Source organism: Aspergillus ambiguus (genome assembly GCF_047715705.1).
Source record: "Aspergillus ambiguus strain CBS 117.58 unplaced genomic scaffold BDV59scaffold_2, whole genome shotgun sequence".
Lineage (NCBI taxonomy): Eukaryota > Fungi > Ascomycota > Eurotiomycetes > Eurotiales > Aspergillaceae > Aspergillus > Aspergillus ambiguus.
The window spans coordinates 373,479-389,601 of NW_027395515.1; the positions used below are offsets into that span (position 1 = coordinate 373,479).

At 53.7% G+C, this 16,123-nt stretch overlaps 8 protein-coding genes across 8 annotated transcripts; 4 read left to right on the forward strand and 4 right to left on the reverse strand.

Moving 5' to 3' along the window:
• The first annotated feature begins 1,043 nt into the window (after positions 1-1,043).
• On the forward strand, positions 1,044-3,283 carry BDV59DRAFT_45940 (FAD-dependent oxidoreductase). The gene is made up of 4 exons (XM_073696435.1): positions 1,044-1,551; positions 1,608-2,004; positions 2,059-2,239; positions 2,302-3,283. The coding sequence occupies exons 1-4, from the start codon at positions 1,082-1,084 to the stop codon at positions 3,207-3,209; spliced, it is 1,956 nt and encodes a 651-aa protein (XP_073552286.1). The 5' UTR covers positions 1,044-1,081; the 3' UTR covers positions 3,210-3,283.
• BDV59DRAFT_45937 (Zn(II)2Cys6 transcription factor domain-containing protein) lies at positions 3,284-4,141 on the reverse strand. The gene is made up of 4 exons (XM_073696434.1): positions 4,025-4,141; positions 3,966-3,979; positions 3,834-3,896; positions 3,284-3,784 (listed from the first exon to the last, which is right to left on the reverse strand). Exons 1-4 carry the CDS (start codon positions 4,073-4,075, stop codon positions 3,358-3,360), a joined length of 555 nt encoding a protein of 184 aa, XP_073552287.1. The 5' UTR covers positions 4,076-4,141; the 3' UTR covers positions 3,284-3,357.
• A 500-nt stretch (positions 4,142-4,641) lies between these two features.
• On the forward strand, positions 4,642-6,293 carry BDV59DRAFT_208381 (CeGAL family transcription factor; the record flags this gene model as incomplete). The annotated part of the gene is made up of 3 exons (XM_073695195.1): positions 4,642-5,553; positions 5,647-6,155; positions 6,251-6,293. The coding sequence occupies 3 exons, from the start codon at positions 4,642-4,644 to the stop codon at positions 6,291-6,293; spliced, it is 1,464 nt and encodes a 487-aa protein (XP_073552288.1).
• Positions 6,294-6,843: 550 nt separating this feature from the next.
• Positions 6,844-8,031, forward strand: BDV59DRAFT_190504 (putative tartrate dehydrogenase; the record flags this gene model as incomplete). Its single annotated transcript, XM_073691758.1, has 3 exons — positions 6,844-7,081; positions 7,148-7,638; positions 7,693-8,031. The coding sequence occupies 3 exons, from the start codon at positions 6,844-6,846 to the stop codon at positions 8,029-8,031; spliced, it is 1,068 nt and encodes a 355-aa protein (XP_073552289.1).
• A 919-nt stretch (positions 8,032-8,950) lies between these two features.
• On the forward strand, positions 8,951-11,909 carry BDV59DRAFT_167937 (sugar porter family MFS transporter). The gene has a single exon (XM_073687994.1). The coding sequence runs from the start codon at positions 9,612-9,614 to the stop codon at positions 11,166-11,168; it is 1,557 nt and encodes a 518-aa protein (XP_073552290.1). The 5' UTR covers positions 8,951-9,611; the 3' UTR covers positions 11,169-11,909.
• BDV59DRAFT_45954 (uncharacterized protein) lies at positions 11,225-11,909 on the reverse strand. The gene has a single exon (XM_073696436.1). The coding sequence runs from the start codon at positions 11,814-11,816 to the stop codon at positions 11,280-11,282; it is 537 nt and encodes a 178-aa protein (XP_073552291.1). The 5' UTR covers positions 11,817-11,909; the 3' UTR covers positions 11,225-11,279.
• A 245-nt stretch (positions 11,910-12,154) lies between these two features.
• Positions 12,155-13,637, reverse strand: BDV59DRAFT_208382 (glycoside hydrolase superfamily; the record flags this gene model as incomplete). Its single annotated transcript, XM_073695196.1, has 4 exons — positions 12,155-12,470; positions 12,535-13,141; positions 13,212-13,504; positions 13,561-13,637. 4 exons carry the CDS (start codon positions 13,635-13,637, stop codon positions 12,155-12,157), a joined length of 1,293 nt encoding a protein of 430 aa, XP_073552292.1.
• A 395-nt stretch (positions 13,638-14,032) lies between these two features.
• On the reverse strand, positions 14,033-15,845 carry pigc (phosphatidylinositol N-acetylglucosaminyltransferase). Its single transcript, XM_073687995.1, has 2 exons — positions 15,431-15,845; positions 14,033-15,378 (listed from the first exon to the last, which is right to left on the reverse strand). Exons 1-2 carry the CDS (start codon positions 15,777-15,779, stop codon positions 14,258-14,260), a joined length of 1,470 nt encoding a protein of 489 aa, XP_073552293.1. The 5' UTR covers positions 15,780-15,845; the 3' UTR covers positions 14,033-14,257.
• Between the last annotated feature and the right edge of the window lie 278 nt (positions 15,846-16,123).

Genomic DNA, 16,123 nt, shown 5'->3' on the forward strand with positions numbered 1-16,123 from the left:
CACCTCTTGACGATCACCACTCGGACCATCCGTTAAGATCGAGGATTTGCATGGTGATCAGCGTTTCCCCATGATCGTTGCGGTTGATGGCTCCATGAGCAAAAATCGGTCAGTGCAGTGTTTCTACGACATACGCTTGTGCAGCACCATGCGAAACTCCATGCGTTCGAGAAACATGCGGTCAACGCAAGGGTGAAGCGTGAGAAACTTTCGGATGCCAATTTCACTGAGAAGTGCCGAGATTTCCGCCCGAGGGTCGAATTCTTAGACAATTTCTGAGAGAAAAAAATTTTTCTCAGGTTGCCTTCCCGCTAAAGTAGTCCATCGTTCGATGGAGAAATCGCTAAGAATAATAGTCTCACTAGGCAGTTGTCTAGAAGTGTGGTCCCTACGGAAGATATCGTATGATTTCCAGTTTGAAGACAGTCTAGCAGACTCTTCTAGCTATCCGTAGACTCTTTGTGCTGCCTTCATCTCCATCCTTCATCTAGACCTTCAACTAGTTCGTGCTAGGGGGAGTGCCATCCAGGCACCCCTTTCCAAAGTCCCCTCCTCCCTGGAACCCTTCCGCGCTCCCCGATCCGATCGAACCTGAACCGATCCATCTGTCACCCATGGAACATGAATCGCTCCGGTGGAGCAGGTGCTTAACTTGTTCCGAGAATGTTCGTCCATGTAGATTGGCGCGTGGTTAGCAGCAACGTGGGCCTGCAGTTGCCACGCAGCCATGCTCCCTCCTAGGGGTCCTAGGACCTCCGACTAAGTCACACCCCCGACCAACTTAGGGTATCGGGCCAGCTCGCCTCTTTCAGTAGTGGAGTCCTCCTCGTGGCCGTTCGATGCCCCAGACTCCCCTGTAGCGATTGGTCGCTGCATCGCCATGCTCCACCTAATGCTGTTGGTGCCGCAGCATCCATGCAGTTGGGAAAGGCCAATGTACTTAGTAGAACCACATGGTTTAGCCTGTCACCCATGTTCTCTTAATCTCTTTCTGTATAATTAGCTGCCGTTTCTTCCCTTGGTTTTTCCGACTTGTACATATCGTTCCTTTCAATCCCACGTGCTGGTGACAGCTTCCGCCATGGTCCGCATCACCTCTACCGCAGGGTTTCTGGCAGCCCTCGCGCTGTCTAACTCTGCACAGGCAGCCTCAACTACTTCCTCTATGATTGTTGCTGCGACACCCGTGCCCTCGTCCAGTACGGACGCCGGTGCCCCGCTGTTTTCTAGCGAGGCTTTGCAGCTGACGGACAGCGTCATCGACCACCTAACACCAGTCCTCCAGAATGAGACAAATCTGTTTGACTTCGGCAGCAACGTCTCGTCATCTGACCTTGCCGCTCGTTGCATCAGCTGTATCAGCAAGTGCAAGCTCCTTCCGGGTGATGCCCTCTGGCCTTCATCTGGCATCTGGTCCCTTTTCAACCGTCTGCTCGGCGGGAGACTCGTGAAGACGGTGCCGCTGGCTGCATCCTGTTATTCCTCCTGGCCGGAGTACGACCCTGATCAATGTCAGGTTGTCTCTGATAACTGGACCGTGTCATATCTTCAGTATGTTGGCGCTTTATGTGTGAAATTCTCTCGGAAGCATAAACTGACGTGCATAGCGCCGCCGACCCGGCCTCCATCATGTGGCCCCTGTACGAAGGTCGCACATGTTTGCCCACCGATGACCCCTCTGGCAAATGCACTGTGGGTGGCTACTCCAGCTATGCCGTTAACGTCAGCAATGTGGCACAAATTCAGCTAGCTGTCAACTTCGCTCGCAATGCAGGCCTGCGTTTGGTGGTCAAGAACACTGGTCACGATTTCAACGGCAAATCTACTGGTGCGGGTGCCCTTGCTATCTGGACTCACAATCTGAAGGATATCAAGTACTACCCCAACTATCAGGGTTCCAATTACCGCGGTCCTGCGGTCAAGATGGGAGCCGGTGTGCAAGCGTTTGAGATCTATGAGAAGGCCAATGAGCTTGGGTTCACCGCCGTGGGAGGTGAAGGAAAGGTAAGCGTTGGCAATTGCAGTCCTTCATGGAAACAGTACTAATGCCTCGTATAGTCGGTTGGTGTTGCAGGAGGATACGTTCTCGGCGGTGGTCACTCGCCCATGTCGAGTATCTACGGACTGGCCGTGGACCAGGTCCTCGCTCTTGAGGTTGTGCTGGCCAATGGACGCTTCGTGACTGTCACTGAGGAGACCGATCCGGATCTTTTCTGGGCTCTGCGTGGCGGCGGTGGTGGTATGTCCGTTCCTACTCCCAACTTTGATGCCTTTATAGGAATCTTTAAGCTAACAAACCAGGTACCTATGGTGTCGTCACGTCGGTCATCTCGCGAGTGCACCCCAAGGTCGGCGTGACGGTATCTACTTTTTCCTTCTCCACTAGCAGCAACGTAACCGTCGACACTTTCTGGGCTGGTGTGCGCGCCTACTTCGATCGCTTCGCCATCCACGCCGACGCAGGCACCTACGCCTACTTCTGGGTGATGGCGACGGGCGCCGACTCATTCACCTTCCTGATGAACCCATTCTTCGCCGTCAACCACACCCTGGCAGAGTATTATGCGCTCGTGCAGCCGTGGTTCGACGAGCTCGACCGCCTGGGCATTCCCTACAGCCCGTCCAGCACCTACTATGACAACTTCTATGACGCCTGGGACGCTGGATTCCCCCTCGAAACTGTGGGCGCGACAACGATGATGACTGGGTCACGGCTGTTCCCGCGCGAGAACTGGGAAGATGCCACTCTGCTGAATAAGACTTTCGAGGCGATCAAGAAAACTGTCTCCGAGGGCTACCCGCTTCTTGCGTTTAACATGAAGGCCGAGAAGCTGGCCGGAGCTGCCGACAACGCAGCCAACCCAGCGTTCCGAAACACACTCATGCACGCCATCTCGTCGGCTAGTTGGTCCGCTGACGCGTCTTCCACCGAGATCCTCGACACGATGAACACCTTCACCTACGACATTCTGGGTGTGTGGCGCGAGACCTGTCCCGAAGCCGGTGCCTACATGTCCGAAGCAGACATCCTCGAGCCGAACTTCCAGCAAGCCTTCTATGGCTCCAACTACGACCGTTTGTACCAGCTGAAGCAGAGGTACGACCCCTTCGGGCTGTTCTATGCTCCTACCGGTGTGGGTAGTGAGGATTGGACAGTAGATAGTGTCGATGGGCTGCCAGATCAGAACGGACGTCTGTGCCGGGTGTAATGATGAGACAATAATTTATAGACTGTACAGTAGATAACTTTATATATACAACATTTCCATCATCCTGCCCTATTACATGCCATATACTCACGTCCTCTGGTAGTTTGATCATCAGTGGTCTCACATCACTTCTGCAGGGATAATAAAATCAGAAATAAACATTTGGTTCTGTCTCGGCGAGCTTGTCCGCTTTATCTCCCGGCTGCACAGAGAATGATCCTCCTGGGACCAGTGTCGTATCGCCTTCTCTCCGTTCTCCAGTTGTGTCCCCCTCCCGGGAGTTCTCTCCCGGATTTGGCCCACTAACGAATTCTCCACCACCAAATAAGGTGTTCTTCTCCGTCCACCATCGCTCCCAATCTCGCGCGTCCCGCAGAGGGAGACGCTCCCATTCCGACATATTAGTCGTGCGACTCTGGCGGGCCAGAGTGTCCGGCGCATCCTGAGGAATACGCAGGTCTGGCATGTCAATGTGTAGACCTGCGCTACGCATCTGGGAATAGAGGGTGTAGAGTGCTATTTCTGTATCTATGAGGCGGTGTTCTATATGGGTTATGTAGCCTTGGGGAAGGCCTCTGGTTGTCGTTAGCTATGACATATATATCTCTCAGATAGGATTCGCACCGTTTCCCACTTTCGGGGTAGATACACCGCGCAGGAGTCGTGACACATTGAGAGCAAATTGGACTTTAGACTAGTTAGGGATTCATATATGACAGCAGTCTAGGGATTTCGTGGATGTAGAGCGGTGATTACAGGATGCGATCGCACTGTGGAGTTAGCTATGGCCCTTGCCTTTTTGCAGAAAGACAAACCTTGCACTTTTTCTGACGACAAGGCTCGCAGGAGATGGGATTTTGTGCCATTTTGGCCCGATTGGTCTAGTTGAAGAAGAGGATGAAGTTGTTCGCCATCAAGACTTTGGCTTGTGGTTGTCCGTTTGCGGGGAAAGAAACTGCCGAGCTCCACCAACACTGACCTCAGTTGCGATACAAAGGAGTAGTGGAGATAAAATTATTTTACCTTCTAAAACGAGAGCTACGTGTTATAGTTGAATGTATACAGAATCTTTATTGCCATAAAAATATACGTTTCTTGATTCTATGTGCCTTGGGACCAGTTACACTACTCCCTAGGTAGTAGTAGTAGTAGAACGACAATACCACCCCAACCATAAACTAACCTTCAGACATTTAATCCGATGATGCATGCATCGTCTGGATATAGTTTGCGTGGCCGTAATAGATCCTCATGATCCCACCCAATATATCTCATTTCCATGTCAATATTTTGTCCTGGCATAATTGCACAGCTTATATCAGCAGTCTAGCTCCACCGAGTTACAACTACTTATGTACCCGGCCTGAGAATCCCCGGTTTTCTTCCATATCATCTTCCCCAGTCTTTCTCCCCGCACATAGTAATGTCCACAATGGACACAGGGTATGATATGCACCCCGCTAAACGACGCAAGATGAGTCATTTACCACCCCGAGAAATTGGGATTATGCGGAAATCGCATCAGGAAAACGGTTCAGCCACCTTTCTAGGGAGCTCCAGCGGTATCTACTTCATCCGTGTGGTCTACAACGCGTTTGCCCGGAGATCAGCCTATCTGAACCAGGCACAGCAGTCTGCTCCAAAAGATAACCTTGTGCCCGGCGAGGACGACCAATTGCAGCGCCAGAGTCCTCGTCATGATGCTGCTCAGGCCCTTAGGAATGAATTATGGATGCCGCATGAACTGGACCACCACCGAGCACCCAAATTTAACTTCGATAACCTCGTCAGATGGACCCGCAGCTATTTTGATCATTGGCATCCTATCTTCCCCTATATTCTTGGCCCGACGTTCCTGCGCACTCTGGAGCAGCTCAACAGCAGCAACGGATGGTCCAAATTGACATCTGCGGAGACTATTCTCGTCCGCAGCGTCATTTCCATCTCGTTGCTTGATCGCCGGCAAATGAATACATCTACTGCTACGAGGACCAAAGGCATACCGGTGCCAGCGATGTTGGTTTTCCGTACAGTGGATCAGGCCATGCAAAGCCTGCACGCTCTGTTCTGTGACCCGCCTACTGTCCCTTTATTGCAGGCGGCATTCAGCGTGCAAATTTTCCTAGTATCGCTTCTCAGGTTAAATGCTGCTTCGCGGCTTGGAGGTGTCATCACTCGCACAGCCTTCCATCTTGGCCTACATCGCTGTCCAGCACGGTATTCTTGTTTTGCCCCCGATGAGGTGACCATTCGACGCCGTCTCTTCTGGTCAATCTACTGCTTGGAGCGATATCTCTCGCAGGCGCTCGGCATCCCCTTAAGTATCCGTGATGATGACGTGGATGTATGCTACCCGGGAATGGAGACTCATGATGACGACCATGTCCCCGATGGTAGATTCTCTCTTCGTCCATTTTAACAACACTGATTCTAACAGAGTATAGGTCACTTACGGCTCCTCACACACCTTGCAAAATTCGCCCGCGTGCGTGGCCTTATTGTCGAGCTTCGCAACAAGTGCTTCGCGCATGCACAGGAGCCATCATCCACTGCCACTCAGATCAATGGTGAGTTGGCCCAGTGGTGGAATGAAGTCTACGAAGACGTTTACCTCGACCTGGACACCGAAGAAGTGAGAGAAGAGCATGCTCCCGCGTTCTCCCAGTCACACCGGCTTCTCCTCATCGTCCTCCGACACGAATCTATCATCTCCATGAACCGTCCACTCCTGGCTGCGGACCAAACAGCCCCAGAATATAAGACCGCTTTACAGATCTGCATTGAGTCGTCGCGGTCGCTGATTGCTGAATTGCGCCGGTCCCTTCCTCCGTCGACGACAGGAGTCCCCCCCATATGGCCGTCATTTACATGGGCTGTATGGATGAGCTGTTTGATCCTAATATACGCAGCTTGGGAGGGGGAGTTTGCTGTATCTGCAGCGTCTCGGTATGCTTTTCACCTTATCCCTCCACAGATTTTCTACGTTCGCAGGTTCTGACTGCTGTGGAAGATATACCAAATCCGGCCTCTTGATCCTCCAGAATCTGGCTCTGCGAGGCAGCGCCTGGCCGCAGACTTGCATAGAAGCTCTCCAGGATCTGGAGTCGGCCCTGTCAAGCCCCACCTCACCTCCCCCTCTACAGCAACAACAGCCACCTGTATGCACGGCTACTCAAGGTCAGCAGCAGCTCTCCACAGAGACTGACAGCGCGCTGGGGATATCCGGAGAGAACAACGCCCCAGTGCTCACCACGGACCCCACAATTCAACAATTCTACAACAACCCATCGGTGATATTTGGAGACACTAGCAACAATACATTTCTCAGCGGGTTCTCCGCAGACGGGCTCCTACCCGGAGACAGCGGGGTTGAGAATGTGATGAGTGATTTGTGGACAGTGGCTGACGGGCCATGGTTGATCCAGGAGAACTATGGCATGAATGGCTTTCTATAGCATGCTCGCGATGGTGCGGGTGATGGATCTACCGGACAAGTTTTCTCCGGGCTGGTCTGGCGGAGGTGTCTTGTCCGGCGGGGCATTACCGAGGTTTGTATATATAGAGGGCTCCGTGTATGATCATCCATTCGACTACGGAGCACAACGACACAAGTAAAACCGGACGGATAAAAAAAATGAAATCTTACAAGATCGCTGCTATTCCTGCGGACGGCATTGGTCCGGAGGTCGTTTCTGCCGGCATCGAAGTGCTGCAGGCGCTAGCCGGCAAGTTGCAGACTTTCGCGTTGGACTTCACCCACCTTGATTGGAGCTCGGAAACGTACAAAACCACTGGGAAGTACATTCCTGATGGCGGACTTGACGAGTTGAAGAAGCATGATGCGATTTTGTTCGGCGCCGTCGGTGCTCCCGGTACGTTCCCCGCAAAGCCGGAGAGACAGCCACGATGTGTCTTTTACAGCGTGCTAACGATCATAGATGTCCCGGACCACATCTCCCTTTGGGGCCTCCGCCTGGCGATTTGCCAGCCGATGCAACAGTACGCCAATGTGCGACCGACCCGCGTCCTGCGCGGCACACAGTCCCCGCTGCGGAACTGCCCACCAGGCAAACTCGACTGGGTCATCATCCGCGAGAACAGTGAGGGCGAGTACGCCGGACAGGGTGGACGATCGCACGTCGGCTGGCCGTGGGAGGTGGCCACGGAGACGGCCATCTTCTCGCGGGTGGGCGTTGAGCGCATCATGCGGTTCGCATTTGAGACCGCACAGAAGCGGCCCCGCAAGCTGCTCACCGTTGTCAGCAAGAGCAACGCGCAGCGCAACGGCATGGTACTGTGGGATGAGGTTGCTTCGGCCGTGGCAAAAGACTTTCCCGACGTGCAGGTCGACAAGATGTTGGTTGACGCTATGACGACACGGATGGTGCTGAAGCCGGAGAGCATCGATACCATTGTCGCTAGTAACTTGGTAAGTTCGGATTGTCAGTTCAGTCTTGTGCGTATACCGGGGCTAATTTATTAGCACGCTGATATCCTGTCGGACCTGGCTGCTGCTCTGGCGGGCTCGATCGGAATCGCGCCGACGTCAAACCTGGATCCCACGCGGCAACATCCTAGCATGTTTGAGCCTATCCATGGCTCAGCATTCGATATCACGGGCAAGGGGGTTGCCAATCCAGTGGCGACTTTTTGGACCGCAGCGGAGATGCTGACATGGTTGGGTGAGGAGACTGCAGCACAGAAGCTGATGGAGTGTGTGGAGAAAGTGTGCGATAGCGGACTGTTGACAGCAGATTTGGGAGGAACAGCTACGACGAAGGAAGTCACTGCAGCGGTGGTTGCAGAGATCCAAGGAATTTGAGTATAATTATCATGTATATAAACTGTATGGGTGCAGCAGCTCATGTGTTTACTAGAATGATGCATTAGCACTAGTAACTAGGTCTCTTGGAAGACCTCTTACATAGACCTAGCCCAACGGCATATACTATCTATAAGGACTATCTGAGGTTTAAAAGTGGCAGATGGTGCCCGCAAACATTTTATGCCGAGAACATGTTTATGCATCCTGAAAAGCTATCGAAGGTGCTAGGCATAATCGATTGACAATCAATCGAGGTGTTGCCAACTTTTTGACCAAGGCCGTCAGCCGTACCTTCTCTACTATGATGGTCCCGGGTTACACCCGCCTCTTTTCCCTGAGAATTTAGATCAACTCGAACCTGCTAAGCGTACTGAAGCCCAGAATCTGTACCTAAGAATGTCACTCTCTGCTTTAGAGCTTAACAGTCTACGGCATTGGGTTATTTCCAAGGCGAAGACAAGCATCGATGTTATTATCCGATTACAAGTTTGCTTGCTTTCATCTGCTGAAAAACTCTGAGAAAATGGTTTTGACATAGAGAGGGGTATATCACGCCATAATGATGTTTGATGAACCTACAACAGGGCGAAGTAATCCTACAAAGACGGTCTACGAACGGACATAGTTAATGAGTAGAGCACTAGATATCAAGCAGTAACTACTTCGCCTAATATTCGGCAATTTACAAGTGCACAGAAGTGCGGAGTATGTACTCCGTACCGCATTTGTATTCCCTTTACTTGCGGTGAAGACGCGGCAGTTGACCGAGCTCAATGACATTTAGTTGGGCCGATCCGAACAATTCTCGGGAAATTGTATGCTTATCGGCGGGGAATATTCGGCAGCAAAACCCACATGCCCATGGAATGTCAGACAATGGATCGTGTGATCAGGAGAATAATCCACGACACAACGTGCATCATCGTGCAGACACCGACCCTTGAGTGATATACTGCCAAGCCAAGCAGCTGGAAGCTTGTGTGGTCTTAGCTCTATATCACCTGCATGTCAAGCATAACACTTCCTGAGCCTTTTTCAGGCGCGAAAATTCTCGGACATCCCAAAGTCCCTGGTGTCTTGATCGTAGGATATCGCCCCAGTGGGGAAAAAGGGGCAGTGGCTTCCGCAAACGAGGAGAAATGCGTGTTGGTATAGTCGTCTTACGGTGGGGATGGAGCTGCCAAGATGAGCTAAACAACAGACCCATCGGACAGTTTTTCTCCGGCCACTCCGGAATAAGATCTATTCGTGTGATTCTGCCAATGGAATCCCCGGGAATAAGTATGGTCTCTACCCCGGCCGCCGTACTGCTCGGAGGCTGTCCGGAGGTGGACCGGCTTCTCCAGTAACCTCCCCCGGTGAATGCTCAACGCAATCAGCTCCTCCACTGGGACGAGACAGGGATTCGCATGCCGGGTGAGCCAGACGGCAAAGATTTATTTTCGTTGGAACGTCATGCGGGGTCTCCAGATGAGAATTTTGTGGGTTTGTGGGAGCTTTGGTCCCAACAGGCAATATAAAATGCGTCCTTCACGCACAACTTTCTCCGTCTCTCCCACAGTTGACACGCCCACATAATGGCGCTGAATGGTAAACCTCTCCGCCTGGCGCAGGCGTTGCTTATCGTCGCCCCGGCCTTCATCCTCTTCGGCTATAACCAGGCTGGCATTGGACCCCTGGATAGCCTGCAGAGTTGGGTGCACACATTCCCGCAGATCGACACCGTCAACACCACCGGTGCAGTTAAATCACATAACTCTACCAGCCAGGGTGCAGTCATTGCATCGTTCCAGATTGGTGCCCTGGTCGGGGCTCTATCGTGCACTTTCTTGGGAGACTGGCTTGGCCGCCGAAGGACCATCTTCCTCGGCGGCATTCTAACAGTCGTCGGCCAGGTGCTGCAGATAGTGGCATACCGTGATCCTCTGATCCAGTTCACCATTGGACGAATCATCCTAGGCTGCGGCGTCGGTCAACTCAGTGTTGCTGTCCCGGTGTGGCAGTCCGAATGTTCCTCTGCCAAACACCGTGGTCAACATGTCATTGTCGATGGTATCTGCATCTGTCTCGGCTACGCTCTGTGCAACTGGATCGATTTTGGTCTTAGCAAGATCGGTGGTGAAAGCACCCTGCAGTGGCGTATGCCTCTTGTCATCTCGCTCTTCTTCTCAGTTGTTCTCCTCGCCTCCGTCTTCTTCCTCCCTGAGTCCCCTCGCTGGCTCGTATGCGTCAACCGCGTCGACGAGGCGACCGCAAGTCTTGCAGCTTACCGCGGCCTCCCAGTTGAAGACGAGGCCGTGCGTATGGAAATATCCGGTATCGAAACCTCACTTGAGATCACTGATGGCTCCGCCTCGGTCTCGCTGAAGGAGATGTTCTCCCCGGACGACCAGGATCGTCTCCTCTATCGATTCTGTCTCTGCATTGCATTGAACACTGTCCAACAGATGTGCGGCGGAAATCTCATCTCCGTGTACGCAAGCAACATCTTCGAAGACAACTTGCACATGAGCACCGATCTGTCCAAGATCCTCGCCAGTTGCGCCATGACCTGGAAGTTCCTGTGCAGTTTCATCTCCTTCTTCGCTATCGACCGCCTAGGCCGTCGTGCCGTCTTCATGATCAGCGGCACTGGAATGTCCGTCTGCATGGTGGTCCTGGCGATCACGAACAGCTTCGGCACGCAAAAGACCGCGTCGATAGTGTCAGCCGTATTCATCTTCCTCTTCAACTCGTTCTACCCCATCGGCTTCCTCGGCGGAAACTTCCTGTACTGCACAGAGGTGGCCCCGATGCGACTGCGTGTGGCCATGTCGGCCATCTCCACGGCAAACCACTGGCTGTGGAACTTTGTCGTCGTCATGATCACCCCGGTGGCGCTCAACACGATAGGATACCGGTACTACATCGTCTATGCGGTGATCTCGGCCTGCATCCCCGTCATGGTGTTCTTCTTCTATCCGGAGACCATGAACCGCAACCTCGAAGCCCTGAACCACGTCTTCCGTGACGCGCCGTCGGCATGGCAGATTGTCTCGATGGCGCGGCACCTACCGCAGGGCGAGACGGCCGAAGTGGACGTGTGGGTGCGCAGTGCCGAAAAGGCGGAGATCGAGGAGCGAGAGAGCGTGTGATAGGCGTCTGCATCTTACGAAGTCGAATGAATGTAGTCATGAGTCTAAATTTGTTGTCATCCGGTCATAGCTTCATAAATACTCTCGTAGAATCCCGCCTGCATGCGTGCATCATAGCAAGTCTCTCTCACGACATCGCCTCCACCATCGTCGCTCCTCGTACACCTTCTTCTCCCGCTGTGTTCTCATCTCCGTGTGTTTCTCCCGCTCACTGCCCAGCCAGCGCTGGCGTTCGCGACCTCGATTCGGATACTCCTCCTCACTGTAATAGCGTCCAATGTACTCGGCGAGCTCGACGACGCCCAGAGTGACGGGGACGAGGAGTAGGAGGCCCAATGCAACAAGTTCGTGGGAGTAGCGGTCTATTAACGTAGTGGGTAGCTGGGATTTTCGCAGGGTTTCCATATAATGGCCCGTTAGGCCGTCGGCGTGCTGGGTATAGTTGATGTTGACGAATGCGCCGTGCGAAGATGACGGCTGGCGAGTAGCCTGGTCGGTGGTTTGCAGGACGTGCTGCGAGGTGTCATAGATCCCCTGAGGAAGAGGCCCTGAGGCAGGTGTCATCTGCATATGAGGCTCCAGTGCATTCCGGGGGCCCTGCATCGGTATGCACCAGCACAGGGGCAGCATCAACAGGAAGTAGATCATCGCCACGAACGAGTGCGAGTACACGCAATACGGAGGAAATTAGGATTCAAACGACATGTTTTGGCGTCCACTCTACATAAATAATCCCCTGAGAAAGGCCCGCCGGACGAAATTGGGTCGTTTGCGGGCGCTGAAAGGCAACCAAGCCCCCGTGCGACTCTCCGCTTCCGGATTGGCTGGGATGCATCGGGCCTGTTGGCGCCGCCCGCCAAATTCCTATGGAGCATGTAACAACTACAATGCGACAATGCTTTCGAACGTCGCACGATTACAAGGCCGCTCTAGAAATAAATAACACCCCGGAGTTTCAAAAAGGAATCAATATACCTAGTCTAGATTCACTCCCGGGCAGCAACGCCCTTCTGCATCGCCTTCAGATGCGAGAAGTCCAGTGTGTCCTCGCCCAGACTCCAGGCCATCACGCCGCCAACGTGCTCGGCATCGACGATATCCTTGAACTTGCGCTCGATCATCGGCACAGTGTCCCACGTCCAGAAGATGTTGACCTCCTCGTCAAAGTAGTACTGCCCGCCCGCCTTCTTGTCCAGCTCGCCGTCCTTCTGCGCCCGGCGCCAGGAGTCGACGATAGAGATGCCCTTACATTCACCATAGTCCGAGAGACAGCCGCTCTGGCAGAAGTCATCGCCATTGCCACTGTTCCAGTTAGCACAATTCACCGCGTAGCTCTCTCCTCCAGACCTGCTGGGAAGAAACATACCAGTTTCCATACTGACTGCAGCACTGTCCCTGGGGACAGCGCGTGCCCTTCGCAAACCCGCAAGTCCCATCCGTCGAGTCCTTCAGATCCTTCGGCGGCGGGGCCATAGTAGACTTCTCGAACGTCAGCACACCCGACTTGCCATTGTCCGAGCCGTCGGGCTTCTCCATCTCCACGACAGGGCATCCAAGCGGATGCTCCTCGCAGCCGGCGTCCTTCTTAGTCGTGAACCACTTGGCGTAGTACGCGACACCGAGGTTCATCTTCTCCGTGTCGAGGCCGATCTCCTTATACGCGTGGACGGTGTCCAGCGACTGCTCGACGCTGCTGTGGTGGGTGGTCACGTTGTTGCGGCGGTTCATCAGGTCGTAGGACATCACGTTGACCATATCAACGGAGGGCCAGATCTTGGGTCCGTTCTCCTTGGTGAAGGCGATCATGTCCTCGCGCTTGCCCGGCACCGCGAGAGACAACACCTTGTCCTTGCCGAGGGCCTTGCGCATGGCCTGCACGAACAGCGGGTACTCCTCGATCTCGGGCTTCTTCTTCTCGTTGGGCACCTTTTTGTAGTCGTCGCCGTTTCCACCAGGGTATTCCCAGTCGATGTCTAAGCCGTCAGCGCACAGTCCGGCGAACACGCCCGCACATGCGGTGTTCAAGAGAGAGGTCCGACTAACCAACACCATCGAAGCCGTGGTCATCGACCATCTTGGCCACGTTCTTTGCGAACGATTCCCGCGACGCATCGTCTTTGGCGCCTTTCGAGAACCCGGCAGTGTCGCCCCATCCGCCAACGGCGATCATCACCTTCGTGTCTGGGCCGAAGCGCTTGCGCATTTGGTCGACCGGCTCGAATGGTTTAAAGTCTTTGGCATCCTTATCGGTGAACAGGGTGGTCTTCGCAAATGCCATGATGGCATGCGTTATGCCCTGTGTTTGGGAGCTGTCCGGCAGGTCGGTTGTGTGGTATCTTCCAGCTCGATCAATATTCGTGATTGAATTGTAGACGATTAGCGGGTGACTAACTCATCAATATACATGGCAAAGCGCATGCCCATCGCGCCCTGCGCGGCGAGCAAAGCCAAAGCAAGTTTTTTAAACATATTGTTCCTGGAGCAGGGAAAGAGCTGTTTAGGGTAAAGATCCAGAAATTACGTGGAGGAAATAAGAACGAGTATCAGCGATCATATATAGTTCCCCTGGCCGCGGCGCCTGAGACAATAACAGCCCAAATATTTAGCTTCAAAGGGATCGTTGCTCAATAGCCAGGCCAACGTCATTCATTCCGTCCATCAGGTGGACTGTGCAGTCATTTGCATTGCCAGGACATAGCAACTCCCTTCTACACCTCGGGCGAAGGAATGTGATCCTTTGACTAATTCATTGCGGGAAGACAGGATCTCCCTGGTTATTGTCATTGCGCCGAGTCATGAATGGTTCCCGGGTTCAGTGTGACCAGTAGGGATGACCGTGTCGCATTCCGCGGACATTCCAGCGAGCGGACATACGTACCAACAACATAACTTCGCAACCAAGTTCCAGCAACTTGGATGGTCCCACTCCGGGCTTGTTATTGGGCCTTGGTCTTCGAGGTATGTTTAAATCCAAGGGTAAGAGGATTGGCCAGTTAGGAGTCAGAAAATCAAAGCATTCTGTATTATCAACGGTGACTATGTCAACGTGAGGGTATAATTAATGCAATGCTAAACCATTCAGCCAAAAATCAGTCCCAATGCCGGCGGATAATCGGACGCGCCGGGTCCCACGGTCCAATCACCACGTTCTTATACTTCTGCAGACTGATCAGCCACCAGCTACAGCCTCCCATAGCCAGCGCCGTGAGAATACTGCCCAGAATGGAGCCTACCAGCGCCGCAGCGAGGCCCCCACGAAGAGTGATCCCAACCGCGCCACCAGCCACAATCACTAGCGCGAGTGTCAAGAGAACGTGGCCCGTCCAGGAAATATGTCGTAGCTGCCGGCGAAAGATGGGAAACAGCCCGAACACCTCGATGGAAAACAGCATCAGACTAAACACATGGCTCGTAGATGGCAACCGCGACGCCAGCACTGTCGACGCCATCACTGCAGCATTGGTCGAAAGGGAAGCGGGGAACTTGGTGGCGCCGGCGCCTTCGCCGCTCCCATAGTCAAAGGAGAAGATGTTCATGATTAAGAGCCAGCAGCTCAACGCCCAGATAGAGTCGCTGGCCGTAGATTTCGTCAGGGACTTAAGGATCGGAGTCAGCCCAAGCAGGGCGCAGTAGATGAGAAAGGCGGATTTGACCGTCGACAGCCGCTGGCGGTTGCGGGAGGAGAGCAAGGACGGGTGGCCCGCGTCCTGCGTCGGAAACTGCGGGCAGTTGGTGTTAACAGGTGTAGTATCGGCGGAGCCCTGGGAGCCACCAGACTCAGCCTCCTGTCGCCGAAGATCTCCAGGCTCGCTCTGCGCCATGGTCAATCCCAGGCCGTGGACTTGGCTGTCCTTAGACCGCGAACCGGAGCCATTGCCAGCACTCGTCAGCGAGCTTGAGCTCGACATATCGTCTCCTTCCGAAACTCGCTCCAGTGCATGCGGACTTTCAGCGTGCTCCTTCCACACCCACGTATCCCACAGAAACCACCCCATCGCCGTGCCCACACTACCCCAGCACACGACCGAGACGGGACTCACGCGTCCCTGGACAATACCAACAAAACAGCAAACAAATATAGCCACCGAGCAGACATGTTGCACGATCACCGTGGAGTCCGCCACCAGGGGCCAGAAGTCGTACGGACGGACACGGGGATTGCGCTGGAGGTGATCGAGGAAGGTTTCTGTATCGGTATAGTTGTCGGGATCTGAAGCTGTCAGCGGCCGTTTTCATTTTTGCTCAATATCATCCCCACATACAAGACTGCTTCACCCAGAGGAGCTTTTTCCACGCGCCCTTCCGTCTTCTCCGCCGACTGGTCCCTCGCACCTTTCGCGCGGGAACCGGGTGAGGGTGCAGAGCCGCCACTGAGGCGGCCGTACCAGTGTTGCCGTTCAAAGTCTGAACAGATTCATCATATGTAGCCGGTGAGCTGCGCGTCCGGGACACCGCATGCGAGTAGTATGCATCCTCAGGCGCGAGGCGCGTGGGGTCGGGGAGAGCTCGTTGCTCTCCTGGAGGCGGCTTAAACCCGACGGCTCGGTTGGGGTGGGTTTCGACGGGGACGGGCGGGGGAACCGGAGGAGGAGATTCGGGCAGGGAAGGCATCGAGCAATGCCGAATTCATGCTTGACGGCGGTGGTGTGAAAGGAGCAGCGACAAGGAGAGCGAAAGGTGAACGACTTGTAGGACTTCTAAATATGGATCTGCCGTTTTTGACCGCTCCACGTGCGATGACTCAGCACTCCGGGGTGCGCTAAGCCCCAAGAAGATATGGATCTATGGACATATTGCAGATTTCCGTCGGACTTCACTTTCTTTTTACATTCCACTGGAGTCAGTAAATATTCACTGAATTCGCTACGAAACTGTAAAATCAAATCATAAGGCGTTGCAGATTCTGTTCAGCATAGAAAACCATGTCATGTGCTCTCGGATATCCATCCCATCCT